The sequence below is a fragment of the Madurella fahalii genome (assembly GCF_045866475.1).
Source record: "Madurella fahalii IFM 68171 DNA, scaffold_3, whole genome shotgun sequence".
Lineage (NCBI taxonomy): Eukaryota > Fungi > Ascomycota > Sordariomycetes > Sordariales > Madurella > Madurella fahalii.
The window spans coordinates 1,939,833-1,958,330 of NW_027263973.1; the positions used below are offsets into that span (position 1 = coordinate 1,939,833).

An 18,498-nucleotide genomic window follows, 5' to 3' on the forward strand; every position below is an offset into this window, starting at 1 on the left:
GGCGTGAGAAGAGCCGCATTTCTTGCGTGACAAGGGGATTATGCCGATTGGGATTCGCTGAATCGCCAAACCGGCCCCTTCCCCTCCAGAGCTGGGCCATTTCCCAATCATTGAAGAGCACGGAGCGGGAGCGGCCAGCGAAATTCGGACCTTTTTTTCTGATATAAATTTGGGGAAGGCTTCACAGCGACGCAGCGAGAGAGAGAAGGAGAGAGAGAAAGACAGAAAGCGCGAGACTAGCCGTGGACTATACCCTGTTGGTGGCAACCAACCGTGTTCCAGGATTGAGGATTTCAGGAGAGCGGAACTGGATGAAGACATGGTGTCTTCTCTTTTCCTTTTTCTATTTTCTTTTTTATTTCTTTTTCTCCCCCATGAAAGATTCTATTTTTACTGCAACGATATGACTGAACGACCGTTACGACAACCTAGACAAAGCTCCGTTCCTGACGACAAATTCTCCATTTCTGACGACAATTTCTCGACAACCATGGCTTCCGCTAGCCGCCATTGCATGGTTTGGATTTGGACTCTGGCTTCCGTGTTTCTACTTTTGACCCAAAAAAAAAAAAAAAAGACTTGATGACCCGGGCTTGTCTGTTTCCACCCTTTTCTGCTGGGTATCACAGGACCAGCCGGACACGGAGGACACTCTCAAGACGGACTCACGGACGGGTTTCTTTGTTGGATCGGGCAACAAACCCCTGGAGGCAACTCTAGTTTGACCGTTATAGTGGGAAATAGTCGAAGCCATGCGGGATGCTGTGTGCTGTGTGGTGTGGTGTGGTGCGTGCGTGCGTGTATGTGTGTGTGCGTTTCGCGTGGCTTTGACTTGGCCAACTGGCTCGGGAGATTTATTGTCGGCTACCCATGGGATCCGAGTGGACCGGTTTCGGCGAACATACAACACCAGTTTGGAGACCTTGGAGGCTGATGTTTTTTTTTTTTTTTGTGTGGATATTAAGCTTTATTTTATTTATTGGTCGAGGCAGTTGTGGCCGTTGGAAATGAGGACGCAACTGACCTTTGACGTCTTTATGATTCTTTTCTTTTTCTTTCTTCAAAAGCCTCTTTTTCTTCACGTGACTGGTCAAGACATCGAATAGGCATACCATCATTTCCGTGTTACGCCTAACCAGTCATGTATTTGCTGCCTTGGGCATCCGCCTGAAGCTGGATTCACGCTGACCGGCCCCTATTGGGCAGAAAGCTACCTAGTTTCAAATAGGAATTATCGTGGGCTTTTGTTATTTCATTTTATTTTTTTTCTCTCTTGAGAAATAAATGAAACCACCTGCCCACTCGCCACCTGATTCTGATAGTCATGATACTTTTGTTCGAAGGAGCGTGAACACTTCCATGAAGCATGAATGACGATGACTGCGATTACAATGAGTGGTCGGGGTTTATAAAATCATTCGCTGAAATGTGAGACACCTGCGTATAGTTTGTCACCCCGCAAGGGAATGGTATCTCACACATGTGCGGAAGCGATGCATATTGATAAGTGTACGCAACTGCATGTGTGTGTGTGCGCGTGTGTGCGTGTGCGCAATTTGCAAGACAAATCAACAATGCGGTTGACTTGTAGTGTTATGGTTGAGTGTTGGTCCCAGCCTCTGGAAGTTGGGTTGTGTTGCGTGTAACAGAGAGATGCCGGTTCGGTACTTTGGAGCCCCCGTCTCCTCCGTCTGTTGGATCCGGGTTATTGGGTCGGCAGTTTATGGTGGGATTGGGGATCGGGAGGGGATCGGTTGGGAGTAAGGGATTAGGTAGTAGTAGTATATTGAGGTAGGCTTGTGGGTAGAGAGGGGCAGTCGCCAGCTACATATCTGGAGAGTCACGTTGAAATCTTGAAGAGACGGTCCTAAGTTACACAGAGTGGCCGGGGGTAGTTGCATGTTTCATGGGACTTGTGTAACATTGCCCTGTTCTCGGCCTGGAAGTGGGAATCGGGCCGTGCTATCATCGCTTGGCTTCGGGGGTCCGTACTGATGACAGTTCACAGGCTTGTACTCCAGAGATCAGCATTGGTGCAGCTTCGTTTGGGTTCTCCCCTGGTGATGTTGGATGACGGTAAGTGATACAGTGGCTTTGACGGCACTACAGTTTTATACCATGGTGAGGCGTTCACGTCATCTATGGCGATTGTTGGTTTGCCATAACCCGTCAATTTGAACGCGGGACTTGACGCGAAACAAATGGTTTATTTTGAGGAGTACTGTAGGATTCGGAATCGAAGTCGAAGCCGGATTCTGCGCGAGGAGCGAAGCTGTTCATTTGGTTCGCGGCTCGAGGTCCAAGCTTCTCGATCCAGGGCCCACGGGCAGCCGGACCAAGCAGAACCGCCACCCCACCAGCGAAGCCGGATTGGGGAAGCCAACCGCGGGGAAGATGGGGCAGCTGACCTCAGCTAGTCTTTTGTTTCTGATCTCGATCTCCGCCGCTTCGTGGACTACCTAACAGCGTTTCACCGGCAAAGAAACATCGGCCGGCGCATGCAGCGTCGACCAGGACTGTCAACGATGCGATTTTCCCCCTGAATTTCATGCACGTTCCCAAGTATCCACATGGGATGCGTGGTGGTGTGCTGCCTCAATCTCGGCAGGGAAATTGTGCTGCTTCATTGGCCCTTTTGTGCTGGCATGTGGCCCAATCGGGCGGGGAACGCACTGGCCATCTCATCCAGCTCATCGCTGTTTCGGAGCCCAAAGGCGCCAAACAACAGCCCTGTGCAGCGACCCCAACTCGCCCATAGCCGTGCTGCGCGTCGTCGCGCACCACTTCTGGCAGGGGTGTGGCGGGGGGGGTTGTGCGAGGGGGTTCCCCAAGAAGGGAAAAAAACCTACAGTGTCCTTCTCGTCCACCTCCTATTTTCCCATTGCGGCTCTATCTAGCAGACCTAACTAGTATCTTGCCACTTTGCTTCGGTTTTTGGGCCCCGTGATCCGGTATTTGCTTTCATCTCTTGCCGACCTCTTCCAGGCCCGCAGCTTCGGCTTTTAGCAAGCAAAGACACCTCTCGCCCAAGCTCGCATCGTGCCCTCCATTCTACCTTCTTACACTCGTTGATCACCCCTTTTTCTTTCCACACCGAATTCGCTCGTTCACCACCAGCAAACATGAAGGGTAGGCAAACCACTGTTGCATCCCTATCCGACAGCGGCTAACTTCGATACGTGGCGTGCAGCTTTAATTCTTGTCGGCGGCTTCGGCACCCGCCTACGCCCCCTTGTACGTTTGTCCGCGGCCGATGCCCGATATCCGGCGCCCAGCACCGTCTCCTCGCAGCACACCACCTTCCCTCGCGATCCGCCCATGCGCCCCCGACGTCATAGCTAACAATCCCCTTCACAGACTTTGACTCTGCCGAAGCCCTTGGTCGAGTTCGGTAACAAGCGCATGATCCTGCACCAAATCGAGGCCCTTGCTGCTGCTGGTGTCACCGACATCGTCTTGGCCGTGAACTACCGGCCTGAGATTATGGAGAAGTACCTGGCCGAGGTTAGTCGCGTTGTCTACAAGCTCCTGGAGAGGGAGATAGATGGCTGAGACAGGTTCCCTCGGACACAGTACGAGAAGCAATTCGGCATCAACATTACTATTTCAATCGAGAGCGAGCCCTTGGGCACCGCTGGGCCCCTGAAGCTTGCCGAGAACATCCTAAGGAAGGACGGCACGCCATTTTTCGTGCTGAACTCTGACATCACCTGCGAGTACCCCTTTTCCGACCTCGCCGCATTCCACAAGTCGCACGGTGACGAGGGCACTATCGTCGTGACCAAGGTGGAGGAGCCGTCAAAGTACGGTGTCATTGTCCACAAGCCGAACCACCCCTCGCGTATCGACCGGTTCGTCGAGAAGCCCGTCGAGTTCGTCGGCAACCGCATCAATGCCGGCATTTATATCTTCAACACATCGGTGCTCGACCGCATCGAGCTTCGGCCCACGTCCATCGAGCAGGAGACCTTCCCCTCGATGGTCAAGGACGGCCAACTACACTCGTTCGACCTCGAGGGCTTCTGGATGGACGTCGGCCAGCCCAAGGACTTCCTGACGGGAACCTGCCTATACCTCTCGTCGCTCACCAAGAAGGGCTCCAAGCTGCTTACGCCGCCCACGGAGCCGTATGTGCACGGCGGGAACGTGCTGATCGACCCGTCGGCTAAGATTGGCAAGAATTGCAGAATAGGGCCGAATGTCACCATCGGCCCGGACGTTGTGGTGGGCGACGGAGTCCGGCTGCAGCGCTGCGTGCTGCTGTCCGGGTCCAAGGTCAAGGACCACGCCTGGGTCAAGAGCACCATCGTCGGCTGGAACAGCATAGTCGGCAAGTGGGCGCGCCTCGAGAACGTGACGGTCCTGGGAGACGACGTCACTATTGGCGACGAAATCTACGTCAACGGCGGCAGCATTCTGCCGCACAAGACCATCAAGGCCAACGTCGATGTACCTGCTATCATCATGTAAAAGCGGAGGCAGATGATGGCTTTTACGATGCCCGTTTCTTGACGCCAGCGTTATTTTTGTTTTAATTGTGCCAGAGATGCCGAAAGATTACACCTTTTTAACCCGCACTGTGTAATCCTCTTCTAATACAGAAGAACGGAGATGGATTACCTTGCTTCGCCCAGAGTCACGCACACAACTCTCCCCCTCTTCCTCTCCTCTTTTTTTAATTTCCTTATTTCGGAATCATCAACCGCCATCACCCGCGTTACCAACCGCGTGACCAAGACGCCCATCCCATACCGTACATCACCCGCCTGGCTTCAGGAATTCAAAACAACCATGTTTCGGTTTGATGCTGATGTGGTCCGTGTTGCCCATCGACATTCTGGCGTCAACCTTTTAATCAGGAAGCAGAAACGGTCACGGCGAGGATAGGCGGAGAAGGAAACGAGGCGGGACGGGGTGAAAAGAGAGGGAGGGTGCGGCGCCACAGCCCCGTGTGAAACTATCCAATGACATCAAAATGGACATGGACGATTGGGATGGGTGGCGGGGGATTGGGTAAAATACCATCGGGCATGGGGGGTGCGTTGGTTCGTTGGTTCGTTGGTTAGTTGGTTAGTGGGTGGGTGGTCATGGCGGTTTTCCGGATCTGCATCTGCATATTTGATGATGGGAGGAATCTGGGTCGAACTGCCTTGTCATAGTCCTAATTCAATATCATCCAAAATGCGGGATATCGCGGAACCCCTCTACGCTCAACCGCCCGACTCGTGAGGTTCCGAGGCGTGTGTTGGGTCTGGAAGGGAACGAGGGAAATTGACCTGGTTCAGCCACTGATCGGGGGGAAGGGGAAGAAGCTACTTGCATCCGGAACGACGTTAGATCATACCAAGAGTGGTTGTACCTAGCTTCAAGACGGGTTTACTCCTGCGCGTGGTTATGGGCCGTAGATACCCTCGATGATGTTGAGACCCCTTAAGGGGCTGACTCTTACCCCGAGTGTATTGGCGTCGCCGCCTTGCTACGGTTGTATCCGCTCGACGTGTGGGGCAGCGCCACAACGTCCCAACTCACCAGGGAGGTCTTGTACGCAGTAGGGGGTCGGGTTATAACCATGAGAAGAAAAAATTGGGGTCTATACCCCGATTTGCGTCTCTGGAAACCCGCACCCGGAACTTTGATGTCGTTTTCTCCAAGGCGGCTACCTCCGCACGGAGCTAACGGACCCGATGGAGCTGGGGTGCCTCCTATGCTCAATCCCTGACAGGTTGAATGGAAAGACAACGGTTTCGATTAACCTGGTTTGTCGAATGCATAAGCAGTAGTGAATTGACGTCAATCTATTCGACCAAAAACTCGGTTGTTCCCGCACCGGCGGACACGAAGATTGCAGATCCCTTGTGACGTTTTGGTGATGTATCCTCTAGAGATCTGCGTGGAGTTCGTCGGGGTCTCTCCCTGCTCCGCTGCATAGCGGACATGGTTTGGATCGTGATTCCAGGAACAAGGGGAGTCCGCAAGATTTAGGGTGCTGACATCATATCAGGCGCATTGGCTCGGACGAGGGACATCTCATCCGACATTCTGGGGGGCTCCGGAGAACGCGACGTGAGGTTTAACTCGAGGAACACGTCCCTACTGAATCAAGTCAGGGTGGCAGAGCCATGCGGACATCAAATGTGATGCATAAACCAGCACCATAACCGTGGTTTGACTCAATTATGGTATTAATGGCTAATTATTCATGTAGCGTACATGACCCGACGCCTGATCGTAAAAATGCAGCCAATCCTCCCTCTTTCTGCTCGCTCGTCAGGAAAGACGACATAGAATGACGATGGTATCCAGACACCCAGCCAGCTAGACACACAGGCACCCGAGCGAAAATGTAGGAAAAGCCCAAGAAGAAAACAACGCAAAATCCGGTAACATCATGATCATCATCATGAGCCAAAGTAGCCAACTCAAAACCATAGCGAAGAACTACCCTGCCGCTGCTCTCCTAGTCTGAGCTGTCCTTAAGCCACCCCCTGCTCATCTCCACAGCCTGTTCCCACTTCCTGAACAGCTTATCTGCCTTTTCCCTGTCCATTATAGGCCTAAACACCTTACGTCCAGCCTGGTTGACCTTTTTGAGATCGTCCAGCTGACGCCAGACACCCGTAGCGAGGCCGGCGGCAATGGCGGCGCCCAGGGCCGTCGTCTCGCGCATGCCGGGGCGATCGACGGGGATGCCGCTGATGTCGGCCTGCGTCTGCATGCAGAGGTCCGAGTTGGAGAGGCCGCCATCGACGGCGAGCGACTCGAGCTTGTGCTCCGAGTCTTTCTCCATCGCTTCCAGGATGGCCCTGGTCTGGTAGCATGTCGCCTCGAGGGTCGCGCGGGCAATGTGGCCTTTGTTAGTGTGCTGGGTAATTCCGACTGTGTTGATAAGGAACTGTTAGCCACGGCTGGAGAAAGCCAAGAGGGCGAGAATAGGGGGAAGGCGCTTACAGAGTGTTCCCTTGGCGTCGTCAATCCAGTATGGGGCGAAGAGCCCACTAAAGGCTGTGACAAAGACGACGCCGCCGTTGTCCTCGACCGACTCGGCCAGCGCGTTGATCTCGCTGGAGGACTTGACGAAGCCGAGGTTGTCCATGAGAAACTTGACGCCGGCGCCGGCGACGGCTATACTGCCCTCCAGGGCATAGACGGGTTTCTTGCCACCACCAAAGTCGTATGCCACAGTGGCCAAGAGGCCGTACTTTGAAATAACAGGCTCGGTTCCAACGTTGTACAGGAGGAAACACCCCGTGCCGTAGGTGTTCTTGGCTTGTCCCGGGCTGAAGCCGCATTGGCCAACCAGCGCGCTGGACTGGTCACCAAGGCAGCCGGCGATCGGGACTTCTGCCAGCGCACCACTGGCTATCTTGCCGAAGCACTCCGGGTCCGATGACGGCACAATCTTGGGCAGCCGGATCTTGTTCCCGTCGATGCCAAAAAAGCCCAGAAGCTTGTCGTCGTACTGCAGCGTGCGCAAGTTCATGAACATGGTCCTGCTCGCGTTGGTGCTGTCCGTCACATGGACGGGCTTCTCGGCCTGTGCGCCGCCGTTGAGCTTGTAGATCAGCCACGAGTCGACCGTCCCGAAGGCTAGCCGGCCTTCCTCATAGGCTTGCTTGACCGCATCGACGTTTTGGAGGAGCCACAGCAACTTGACGCTGCTGGGATAGGTGGAGAGCGGGAGGCCGCAGAGGTCCAGTAGGCTGTCCGCCGAATCACGCGACTTGAGCTCACGCACGAGCGACTTGGTGCGGGTGTCGGGCCACACGATGGCGTTGTAGAGCGGCTCGCCCGTGGTGCTGTCCCATACCACCGTGGTCTCGCGCTGATTGGTGATGCCGATAGATCGTATGTCCGATTTTGAGTAGCCCTTCTCAGCGAACTTGCGCATTGCCTCCTCGATGCATTGCTCGACTGACGAGAGAAGCTCCAAGGGGTCGTGCTCGTGCCATCTTGAATGCAGCTGTTAGCTCAGGTCCGGTCTCTCGGTGCAGCTGCTCTGCAGCTACGGCGCAGCCTTTACGTACCCTGATTTGGGGTACAGATTCTCAAACTCTATCTGGTGGCTTGCGACGGGATCACCCTCGCCGTTGAAGATGAGGAAGCGCGACGACGTTGTGCCCTGGTCGATGCTGCCCACGAACCAGTGCTGCTTTTTTTCCTCTTCCGTCTCGAGTATGCCCCGCGGTAGGTGGTCCTCGAGGTGCGGATGGAAGTTGACGGTCTCGTCCATGAGACTCTCATAAGTGGTTCTCGGCTTCTTGTAGACCCTGTCCATGTCCAGGTCCGGGGGAGGACGGGGAGCAGCGAAGGCGTTCCCTAAGCGTGCTGTTGTGAATTCGCCAACTTCGCCCATAGCGTGATGCTGGTGGTTTTTCTTCTCTAGCAGCTGGCAGGTGGTCTGGAACAGGCGAAGGTGTCTGTTGTGGGAGTGGACAACAGGAGGGTGCGACCGCGGAGGACGAGATAGCACTGATAGAGAGCGCCGGCGTGGGGCTTGCGGAGGGGTCAGAAACGGCGGACAGAGAGAGGGAGGGGGTACGTCATGCAAGGCCTGGTCCTAGCTATTCGTACAGCGGTTGTGTCGGTTGCTGCCTCTGCTTCTGCTTCTGATGCTCCACAGGGCGTCCACCGCAGATGCTTGGAGTGGCGCTGCCGAGTTCCACGGAACGGTGGAACCAATTGCGACAACTCGAGGGACGAGTGTCCGCAGGAACGGTGGCTTGCGCATTGAGTGAGGGGTTGCGGCGGCTTTTAAAATCCCGGGCGGGTGGGCGGGTGGGCGGGTTGGCAGGTTGGTGTGGGATTTGGACGGTGCCTTGCGCAAGCTGCTATTCGGCTCAATTGTCTTTTCCCCCCCTTGAGAATTGTCGACCCGTATCCCATCGCGCATGCATGCTGCAGGCCGGGAAGCTCGGGCCTCGACCTTAACCATATCCAACTACCCGTGGTCCATTGGTGGAACATTCTGCGGGGGATTGCGCTCGGTGGGGATCCTCCTCTGATCACGGGAGTCAAGAGACGATCCATGATCCACTGTGCTAGAGGCATCGAGAACGGCCCAACCCCAACGATCGGCACCGTGAACCCACATCTGCGTAATACCGAGTTATCCGACCATAGCCCCAATGACACTCTCCTCGTGTGGAGGGATTCGTTAGGCGCTCCTTCAGCTCATTGCCCGTTGCCCCCTTTCCACTACATCTGGTATGTGCTGTCCACTACACCCCCCCGGGGGGTAGATGATACTAGCGCCACCAGGGTTGGCTGTTTATGTTGACCATTTGTGTACTTGCTCTTTTTAAGTTGGTTCTAACAGCGGGCCCCTGCCACGCTAGGATTATTTACACTACTCTGGGCGGAGGTGTAACTTCTACTCATTTCTACACTACCCAGCAACAGCAGTGTAGATCGAGCGCCACACTCATTTCCGCTAACTAATCCATTTGTTCTGGGCCACGAACTACAACTCATCAGCCCACTATCTATTTTCCGTCCAAGTATCAAAATTATTCTTCTCCGCAATATCAGCGCCCACCGCGCATCACATGCGAGGTAGCCATCCTACTCTCCAAGACTAGTCATAGTCCGAATCGTTTTTTCAATATGGGTCATTCCTTCGGCGGTGGAATTCCTCCTCCAACTGCTCCTCCATCTCAATTTCCCAGCTGTACATCTCGTCGTTATACCTACAACAATCCTCATAATTATCGAACTTAACCCTGCCATCGTCAGAGACCCAAACCCTAGGTGAGATCTTTGGGAGCTCGATGGACCATTTGCAGCTCGGCATCCTCTGCATCAGGCTTTCGCGAAGCGCCATGACCTCCTTGTCAATGTCGTACACCCCACGTACCACAGTAATCTTCTCCAGTGAGGACATAGACCTAAAGCCGCCGTTATCCAGAGCTCTCAGCATCTCCACGGCTCTGTCAACATTCCAAACTCGGGATGTATTGTCCGGTAGCACGCAAGATATCTCGACTGTCCTTAAACCTGGGCAGGTGTCTCGTATAAGTTGAACCAAACTCGACAGGCCTATCTTGGACAAGGAGCTCCGAATAAATTTCAAGGCGGATCTCGACAGGGAAGTTGAGGAAGCGCATTGAAAAGTTTGCGGGCGAGGCGCTTCTGGAGTCTTGCTGTTATAGCGGCCGCAGTCGTAACTAAGTGTCCGATGCATGATGCCGGTGGGAGAACCACAAAATGATCAGGCATCAACGGACAAACTTACCTCTTGTGTGGCAGGTTGCACTGCATGGTCACCTGATACGCGTCGGAACTTGTTCTCTTCGATGGTAATATTTGATCAGTATGTTAGTATGCGTATTTTCTGACTTAATCATGATGTTAATATTAAGAGTACAATGCCAACCCCCCCCCCCCCCCCAACAAAAAAAAAAAAAAAAAAATCTTGTAGCGCAAAATTTATCAATCCACTCTCACAAAATAGTATTACAGCTCTTCAGTCAAATATCTCCCCCGAGCATCAGTTCGTCCTATCGTCTTTTAGTTCCGCCACCTAGACACTACCTGACAGAAGCAACCAGAAATGGAAACCGATCGATTGTAGAGGGATGCCTATGTTAGGACGCGGAAAGAAGGGAGTGTAGTGTTTGTAAAGGTGTATTTATACCACATCCCACGACATATAGTGGTATGGGATCGACAGTCCTACCACTATACCTCCTAGGAGGCGTTGCGACATCCACCACCTGGATTTCACATACACTCAGAGAAAAAGAGACAATCAAAAGCGATGTCTGTATATGTCTGAATGTATCGTAGGAATAGCGAGCCCACCTCATGAAATACCACAGATGAAATCCGATGAAGCCAATTCAAACTACCTAGCCATCCCAGATCCACTCCGGTAGGCCCCGCCCCATTACCTCTATCCAATAAAGAACTCACCGTGAAAACCAAGCAACGCCTTGGAACCCAGAAACCAACCTCTCACAATCTACCCAAAGCTTCCAGGCAGGTATCAGCGTTAGCAATGCCTCCAAATCACCCTAATCAACTCGACAAAACAAAGCTAAGAAGGGAAAGGGAAGAAGGCGGGGGGGGGGGGGGGGGGGGAAGAAAGAGAGAAAGAGAGAAAGAAAGAAAGAAAGAAAGAGAGAAAGGGGGAAAGAAAGAAAGAAAGAAAGAAAAGAAAGAGATCAAAACTCACCAGCAGCATAACTCAAATACCACGTCCTGCTCGCCCCACCGTCCACCCACCCGTCGTCCCACCCACCACTCCTGCCGCTGAAAAAGTCGTACGCGGCCCGGGGGTCGATGGTCGCGTAGTTCCCAAACAGGATGCCCTTCCACCCGCCCGTCACGCTCTGGGCGCGGCCGCCCGAGAAGAAGGCGTCCCACTCCTCGCGCACGAACTCCGGGGTGCGGACGAAGGGCGTGTGCGGGAGCAAGGGCAGCATGTGGATCCCCTGCACGTACTCGATGTTGCCGCCAAAGTAGGTGGTGTGGTCGATCTTGTTTTCGAACAGGATGCCGGCGACCTTGTTGGCGATGAAGTTGCGCGGCTGGACCGTGTTGGATGAGTGGTAGAGGTAATAGGCGTTGAGAGAGCGCCGCTGGATGGCGAGGGTGAGGGCAGCTCTACGATGTGAGAAACGCGGGGATGGTTGGTTAGAGATCATAAAGTTTGTCGTTGGGGGTGAAAGAAATATAAAATAAAATGAAATGAAATGAAATGAAATGAAACGGGAGGAGGAGGGAGCGGAGAGAGGGGACTCACCGTGCTTCCATGTTCCTGTCGCCTGACACGGCACCCCACATCTTCAGGGCGTACGCGTGCATCGTGTCCTCGGAGCTCGACTCCTGGTCTTTGCTATCGAGGCTGTCGAATAAACCCTTGGCCCAGCTGTGGCCGTGGAACCAATCAAAGGACCGCCACACCGGGAAGTAGGGGTCGCGGGGGCTGGGGTTGGCGATGTCGCGGACCAAAGTGTTGACGTAAGCCCTGTTAGCGGGCGTCAACCAGGAAGGGTCTAGGTGACCGATGACGGCTGCCGTGTAGATGAAGTAGCCAAAGTGGAAGTGGTGATCGTTGTACAGCGTGTTGCCAAAGTCGGCGCCTGAGTTGCCCGTGTTGTAGGTTGCTGATGAGGCTACGCCGCCCCAGACGTCTGCTTCGTGTCAGACCAGGCCGGCCAAGATGGGGAAGTATTGAGGCAGGGCATCATCTACTTACTCTCATATACAAGAGGGAACTGCTGTCTATTGTCCGCAAACCGGGCAAATGCCGCTTTGAGTGTTTGTAGGCCTGATTGGGCCAGCCCGCGATCTCCCAGCAGATCGTTGATCGCCAGCATGATAGACGCAAACTTGGCCAGTGCCTATCCCTGTCAGCTGTTGTTCTTCGGCAACCACTATTCTTACTCACCTTCCCGCTGAAATACATCGAGTCGAGGTTTGTCTGCTTAAGGATGTCCTGCGACACTTCCTGTCGAGCAATGTTGTGAATGGACGCCTTCGTGGCGTCAGAGATGGTTCGGACTGTCCCCGCACTTGGCGACCATGGGAGAAAACCGATATCGGTTGGGAGTTGGGACTCGACCATCGTCCAGGAATCAGCCAAAACCGCAGTTGCGACCCCTTTTGTTGTGGTTTGCAGCTTCACGTCCGCCATCCTTCCCCGCGTGGCATCGTCGAAAGAACTTTGATGATGGGGCAGCGCAAACATGACCAGCGTGGCTCCAGACATCCCGGCCTTCTTGAAGGAAAAGGTGTACATTCCCCTTCTGCCGTCCACCGTCCCCGAGAGCTCAACGCCCGTGGAATAAGCGCCACAGGCTTGGTCGTATATTTGTTCACCGTTTCCAGGGTCTTTAGCAACCTGGATAGTCCCATGAAACGGCTCACTTGACTGCGCGAGACCGTTGTTGACGACCTGAAGGTCCAGTGGTCGGCCATTCGTATGGTAGGCATACACTAGCCAGGTGGTCCCGTCTTCCAGCTGGAGTTTGTACTTGGTAATGCCCGGTTTCACCTCCCCGGTCGCCCGTGTGACGGTCCTGAAGAAGATCCCCGTCTGGATCAAGGGATGTGCGCCATTGTACACGGCCGTGATGAATCCTGACCCCTGAACCAAGGGAAACTGCACTGCCGGGGAAGCCTGTGCACTCGGGCGCAAACTGACTTGGCCAGAGAAGTCAGTCAGGGACTCGGTGGTCAGGGCAGTGCCCGATCCCAGCTCCTTGGCGGAAAGGCAAACGGAGTGAATCCCAATAGGATTGATGAAATACCTAGCAGCACCTGATGCAGGGTCCGCTTCGCCAAATACCCTCTGTCCGGCTTCGATGTGAGAGATGGCAAGCCCCCAGCTCCCCGTGGCTCCCTGGCCGCGGGCCCAGGCAACCGAGTACGGGTGGAGCCAGGTTGGGGACGTCTGGTTTCCCAGGAAGAAGTTGGCATGGAACTTGTTCGTAGGGATTGGGGACGACGCCGTGATTCCCAGCCGTCGTACTGGATGGTCCTGTCTCCTGGCAATATTTGCTGGCGGAGCGTCGGTGGAAATAGGATCCGCAAAGATATTCTGGAACGCCATTTTCCCGGAAATCGTTAAAGACAACGGTGGCACACTGACCAAGACAGAAGCTGGGGACAGCAAGGAAGTTGGCGTTGGTATAGAGCTCGTCAAAATCGGCCAAGAAGTAACACGTCCGAGTGTTTCGAGGACAGATGGGATAAAACCGCTGCAGGGAGTCTTCTCACTGGCCAGGATCTGAACTACCCCGGACGGACCGGAGCTGGTAATAACTTTGGCGATGGCTGTTAGGTTCTCTCTAGGTGGAGGAGCGCTCCATGCGGGTGGCGCTGACGGTGAGGAGGTGCTTGACGTGGTGTTGGTTTTGGCGCAGTCTACTGACGCTAGAGTGGCAGGGTCCGATCGAGGAAACAAGACCACGACGTTCTCTCCTGGAGTGTTCAGCCGAGGCGATGAAAGAAAGTGACCAGCCGACTGAGTGAAGCGACCACCGTCCTCGTCCACTGATTGTAGCAAGGAGGCAAGCACCTGCGGAATAGTTAGCAATACGAATACTAACATCATGATACCATCCATGTTGGCGATTCCGCGGGGAGAGGGCTTTGAAGTGCACAATCCAGGACTTCTTCTGCCAGCGGGCCGCAAAGCCATATAATAGCCAGCCGCGCCTTGACGACCAACCCCATTTCTGCCATCGACACGGCTTGTTTTTACAGAATGGAATCTGCGAGGTAGATCACCGTCTGCGTGGGCACAAGAAGCCGGCCAGAAACAGGGGGTCCTCTAGCCGCTAGCGTGCGTGGCTGAACATGGCTTGTCATGGATCGGGAACTCAGTGTCTTGACGACGAACAAAACATGTCCTACTTTAAACCTGGGCTGTGTGGTTGCTGGAATGCTGGTAAACCGGCATGTGAAAATACGACAGGGCAAGAATAAGACTAAGGGGTTCGGAATTGTGTTCGAGGGAATGTAGAGCAAAGTTGGTTCATGAAGATGTGAAACGGGATGACGTGCGAGTGCGATCTGGGGATATTGTGATCCGACCGCCAGGCAGATTTCATGTCTCGCGGGAGGGATGTGTCCTAATTAATGTTTCCTGGGAATCGCACTCTGTCTTGAGGGGGAGCCAAAGCTTGGAAGTGGACCCGAGTTGTCGTATGCGAATTCCAGCTCTGAGGCAGGTGGTTCCCTGTCCCCCTGTCCGATGACAACCCAAAAGGCCCCGGAGTCTTAGGTGTGATGAACATGGATCCAGGAACCTCCATCAGGTCAGAACAGGGTCCGAACATCAATGTAAATTCTTATAGCTTTGCTATAGTCATGGGCGTCTAGATATACATGAGACAATGGATGCTCGGAACCAGAGCCAAGGGTTCGACGCGAGGCATTCCTCGTGTGTACCGTGGCAGCAGAAATGACAAGTGCCAAGGCACGTCCTTGGGGTGGGATCCCGCATCCTCTGTTGCAAATGGTCCCTTCATGACCAATCATGGTCCCTACTCTGCTCCAAGGCGCTGGAATGATTTCAGTGCACTGTGAGGAAGGCTGCAGACACTTCAGCTCTGGTGACCTCGATTCAAGTGCTGTCTTGGCTCTAGACAGCCTGTGATCATGCAAGTGATCGGACTTGCCCTTTATAGAGACAGCTCCGCTGGCTGAGAAGCAGAACTTGCCATCGGGTTTGACATTGTGCACACCACAGTGTGAATCCCCGCGGGTCCTTGCAATCACAAACCGAGCGCGTCGTAGCGACCCGTCACAGGAATCATCCTCGTGATAGGCTTAGCTGGTCTCCTCTTTTCTAACCCTGTCTCTCCCGACGGCCGTATTCTCGAGGCCAGTCTCTCATGCCTATGCCCACCCTCGTTTCTTGCATGATTGCTCCTTGTTGACTTGACTTCGGTTCTCGCCACCAGATCCTTCTTGTGTCTATCCTTGGTGTCCCTCTGACGATGGCGGGAGTACTTGCCTTCTTCCTCCCTCCTGCATCTCCTCATCTCTCTCCGGTCCAGCACCCACGGCTTGGAGAGCACCTCTCTTTTCAACAGTGTGACCTTCTCCCAGAATAGCATTTCCTGCTCCGTCGATCGGAGGTGGGAAATCTTTTCGGCGCGGATCTGCCTCCTTTCCAGCCACGTGCTGACGCTGCCTTTGATGTCGATGGTGTGCCCGACATCGATGGGTGCGTCAACCACTGGGAGCGGGTGCGCCTCATTTGGCTTAGAAGCTGCTTGCCCCGCTGTGGTGGCGGTTCCGGGGGCGACCCGAGGCCCAACATTCACAACACAGTCGATCGTCGCGCCGCTGCCGTCATCAATCGTGTAGATGCGTTTGCTTTCGCGATCGTTAACGGCAACTACGACGCCGGCGATGCGCACCCACTTAATAGGGTGGTTGAGGTGGAGGTAGATATCCTGGCCTAAACGATACGGGGTCAGGCCGCGGGAAACCAGGAGTGTGTAAGTGCCGTCGCTCACCTCGGAAGCCTGGATGGCTTGTCAGCCCAAAAATGTCGGCAACCCGGAGATGGCACCAGCGGTTGATGGTTGGCGACAGGCGGAAGCAATACTGCGGGTACAGCTCAGGCTGCCCCGCGTCGGTCATGGCATATTGGAGATCGTGTGACGCGGCTTGTAGCCTTTGATGATCGCTTGTCTCGCAGAGATACTGCTCATGGCCATGCGCACAGTTCTCCGCAGTCGGTTGTGCTGCGCATGGCGTCCGTCCCTGCTGTTTTGAGGTGTGGGTTGGGCCGAAAGGCGCGTTCGAGATGGGCTTCTGGGCTTTGGCTGCACACAAAAACCTGACGGGCCGGCAGGCAGTGGCCATCCCGATTGCCCTGTGCGCGTTGGCCAGGTGACGCCTGGAAGTAACCCTAATCGGGGAGGAGGGGCAGATGCGCGGCTTTGCAGTTTGGGACTCGTCAACTGGATGTCTTTTCTCTCACACCCTTTTCTTAAAGGGTCTGGGTTGGTTAGATCTACTGCTCGGTCACCCGGCTACACCGCACGTAACTGGAGATCAGCCCGAAGCCGGGCCGAATCCCAGTCGTCACATCGACAGTCGGCTCACTTGAATCGTGCTTGTGAGAGCGTCATGGGAAGCAACTCTCCGGATCATGAGTCCCTGTTCATTCAGCCGCCCCAAAGTCCCCCAACGCCGGTGCTGTATTACCCATAGACGCCATGCGACAACTAACCATTTGCTGATCAAGTACTCTCCCAAACCAATCGCAAAACAGAAACCAGACCCCTCACCTCCGCTTCTTCTTGCCCGACTTCAACATATCCGCCTGTAACTTCTGGAATTGTTCCTCAGAAATATCCGGCTCCTCCAGCTCCTTGGCACTCCTCTTCTTCGCACCTTTCCCAGCCTTGGGCACGGCGCCGTACTTCTCGGCCAACTTATCCAGCGCATTGGCCCTCGAGGCCTGATTCCGTTGAATGAGTGCGGCCAGGCCGGTCTCGGCGTCCTTCTGGCTCTTCTTCCCGCGCAGCTTGTCGTAGACTCCCAGCTCCTTGGCCAGCTCGTCCGCCTCGTCCGCCTCCTTTCTCGCGGCCTTGGCGCGCGCCTGCCTCGACTTCTTCGTCTCCTTCGTGTACGCCTTGAAGGCGGGCACCTCCTTAGCTGCGATGGCAGCGTCGATGATCTCCCGGAACCTCGCGTCGTCCTCTAGCACGTTGCTGAGCATGACCGTCTCGTAGACCCCGTCCATGTCCCCCTCGAACTCCTCGTAGGCGGCCAGGACGTCGTCCTTTTCTTCGTCCGAGCCCTTGTACTTGGCGGCAAACTGCTTGATGGCCTCCTCGGAAATGGCATCGCGATATTGCTCGCGGTAGTAGTCGGACCAGCAGAAGCCGTCCGAGTCGACGACGGCTTCCGAGGTCGAGCCCGTCTCGTCGTAGCGCTTGCGGCGCGCAGCGTCCGAGAGGACGGCATAAGCGAAAGCAACTTGTTGGAATTTCTCCTTGGCCTCGTCTTTTCGATCCGAGGGCGCTTTGTCCGGGTGGGTTTTGAGTGCAGCCTTGCGGTAGGCGGACTTGATCTGGTCTGGCGAAGCGGTGCGTGGAAGGCTGAGGACCTCGTACGGGTCGATTGAGGGCGGCTCGCCCTCACTGAGGTCGTCGTCGTGGGGAGACATTGTGTTGTTTGGTGCCTGATACGTGTTGAAGGGACGGGGACAATTGCACCTTTGGCTGCACTTGAACGCTAATGGAATTCAGAGGTACGCGTCGCGTCGAGCATGGGGGGGGGGGGGGGGGGGGGCTTGTGGCACTGTGTTAATTTGGTACCTGTCCATGTCCCTGCACTGTCCGTACGATGACCCCGCTTTTCCGCAAAAGGGAGTCAAGAGATGCTTCAGCCGACGCGAGGGCTGTTTGGAGTCGGTAAAGACTAACGACTCTCCTCCCATCTCATACACGATGACTGCTATCATTCCAGGTGACCACAAGGCATACATGCAGCTTGCACTCGAGCAGGCGCATAAATCACCTCCCAAGCCAACAAACTACCGCGTGGGAGCAGTCCTGGTTGACACAGCCTCGAACAAAGTTCTCGCAACCGGTTACACCTTAGAACTCCCGGGAAATACGCATGCGGAGCAATGCTGTTTCTTGAAGCTGGCAGAGAAACATGGTGTTTCTGAAGAGAATCTCAAAGATGTTCTGCCTTCGGAACTGGCGCTCTACACGACAGTCGAGCCCTGTTCAAAACGTCTGAGCGGAAATCTGCCTTGCGTCGAGAGGGTACTCCGACTCGCCGGGTCCATCCGAACCGTCTATGTCGGTATTATGGAGCCCGAGACATTTGTTGCCGAGAATACGGGCAAGAAGAGTCTTCAGGATGCGGGGATTTCCGTGGTTCATGTCGAAGGTCTCGAGAAGGAGATTTTGGAGGTTGCCACAGCTGGCCATATCAAGCCTTGACCGTCCAAAGCACGTTGCCGTCTTGGCGGCTGTGTCCTTTTGCGGGGACAAGCCGTAGGAGGATGATTGGGTT

At 54.7% G+C, this 18,498-nt stretch overlaps 6 protein-coding genes across 6 annotated transcripts; 2 read left to right on the forward strand and 4 right to left on the reverse strand.

Annotated features, from left to right (window-relative positions):
- Nucleotides 1–3,122: 3,122 nt before the first annotated feature.
- MPG1 (mannose-1-phosphate guanyltransferase) lies at nt 3,123–4,470 on the forward strand (the record flags this gene model as incomplete). The annotated part of the gene is made up of 4 exons (XM_071061459.1): nt 3,123–3,129; nt 3,191–3,234; nt 3,358–3,504; nt 3,574–4,470. The coding sequence occupies 4 exons, from the start codon at nt 3,123–3,125 to the stop codon at nt 4,468–4,470; spliced, it is 1,095 nt and encodes a 364-aa protein (XP_070917560.1).
- Nucleotides 4,471–6,457: 1,987 nt separating this feature from the next.
- Nucleotides 6,458–8,353, reverse strand: GUT1 (Glycerol kinase; the record flags this gene model as incomplete). The annotated part of the gene is made up of 3 exons (XM_071061460.1): nt 6,458–6,876; nt 6,949–7,949; nt 8,025–8,353. 3 exons carry the CDS (start codon nt 8,351–8,353, stop codon nt 6,458–6,460), a joined length of 1,749 nt encoding a protein of 582 aa, XP_070917561.1.
- A 2,809-nt stretch (nt 8,354–11,162) lies between these two features.
- Nucleotides 11,163–14,071, reverse strand: ACF2 (endo-1,3-beta glucanase; the record flags this gene model as incomplete). Its single annotated transcript, XM_071061461.1, has 4 exons — nt 11,163–11,604; nt 11,744–12,134; nt 12,200–12,344; nt 12,392–14,071. 4 exons carry the CDS (start codon nt 14,069–14,071, stop codon nt 11,163–11,165), a joined length of 2,658 nt encoding a protein of 885 aa, XP_070917562.1.
- Nucleotides 14,072–15,224: 1,153 nt separating this feature from the next.
- On the reverse strand, nt 15,225–16,101 carry MFIFM68171_06042 (CST complex subunit Stn1 N-terminal domain-containing protein; the record flags this gene model as incomplete). The annotated part of the gene is made up of 2 exons (XM_071061462.1): nt 15,225–15,916; nt 15,975–16,101. 2 exons carry the CDS (start codon nt 16,099–16,101, stop codon nt 15,225–15,227), a joined length of 819 nt encoding a protein of 272 aa, XP_070917563.1.
- Nucleotides 16,102–16,750: 649 nt separating this feature from the next.
- On the reverse strand, nt 16,751–17,638 carry MFIFM68171_06043 (DnaJ like subfamily C member 9; the record flags this gene model as incomplete). The annotated part of the gene is made up of 1 exon (XM_071061463.1): nt 16,751–17,638. One exon carries the CDS (start codon nt 17,636–17,638, stop codon nt 16,751–16,753), a length of 888 nt encoding a protein of 295 aa, XP_070917564.1.
- Nucleotides 17,639–17,921: 283 nt separating this feature from the next.
- Nucleotides 17,922–18,425, forward strand: MFIFM68171_06044 (Bifunctional protein RIB2; the record flags this gene model as incomplete). Its single annotated transcript, XM_071061464.1, has 1 exon — nt 17,922–18,425. One exon carries the CDS (start codon nt 17,922–17,924, stop codon nt 18,423–18,425), a length of 504 nt encoding a protein of 167 aa, XP_070917565.1.
- Nucleotides 18,426–18,498: the final 73 nt, after the last annotated feature.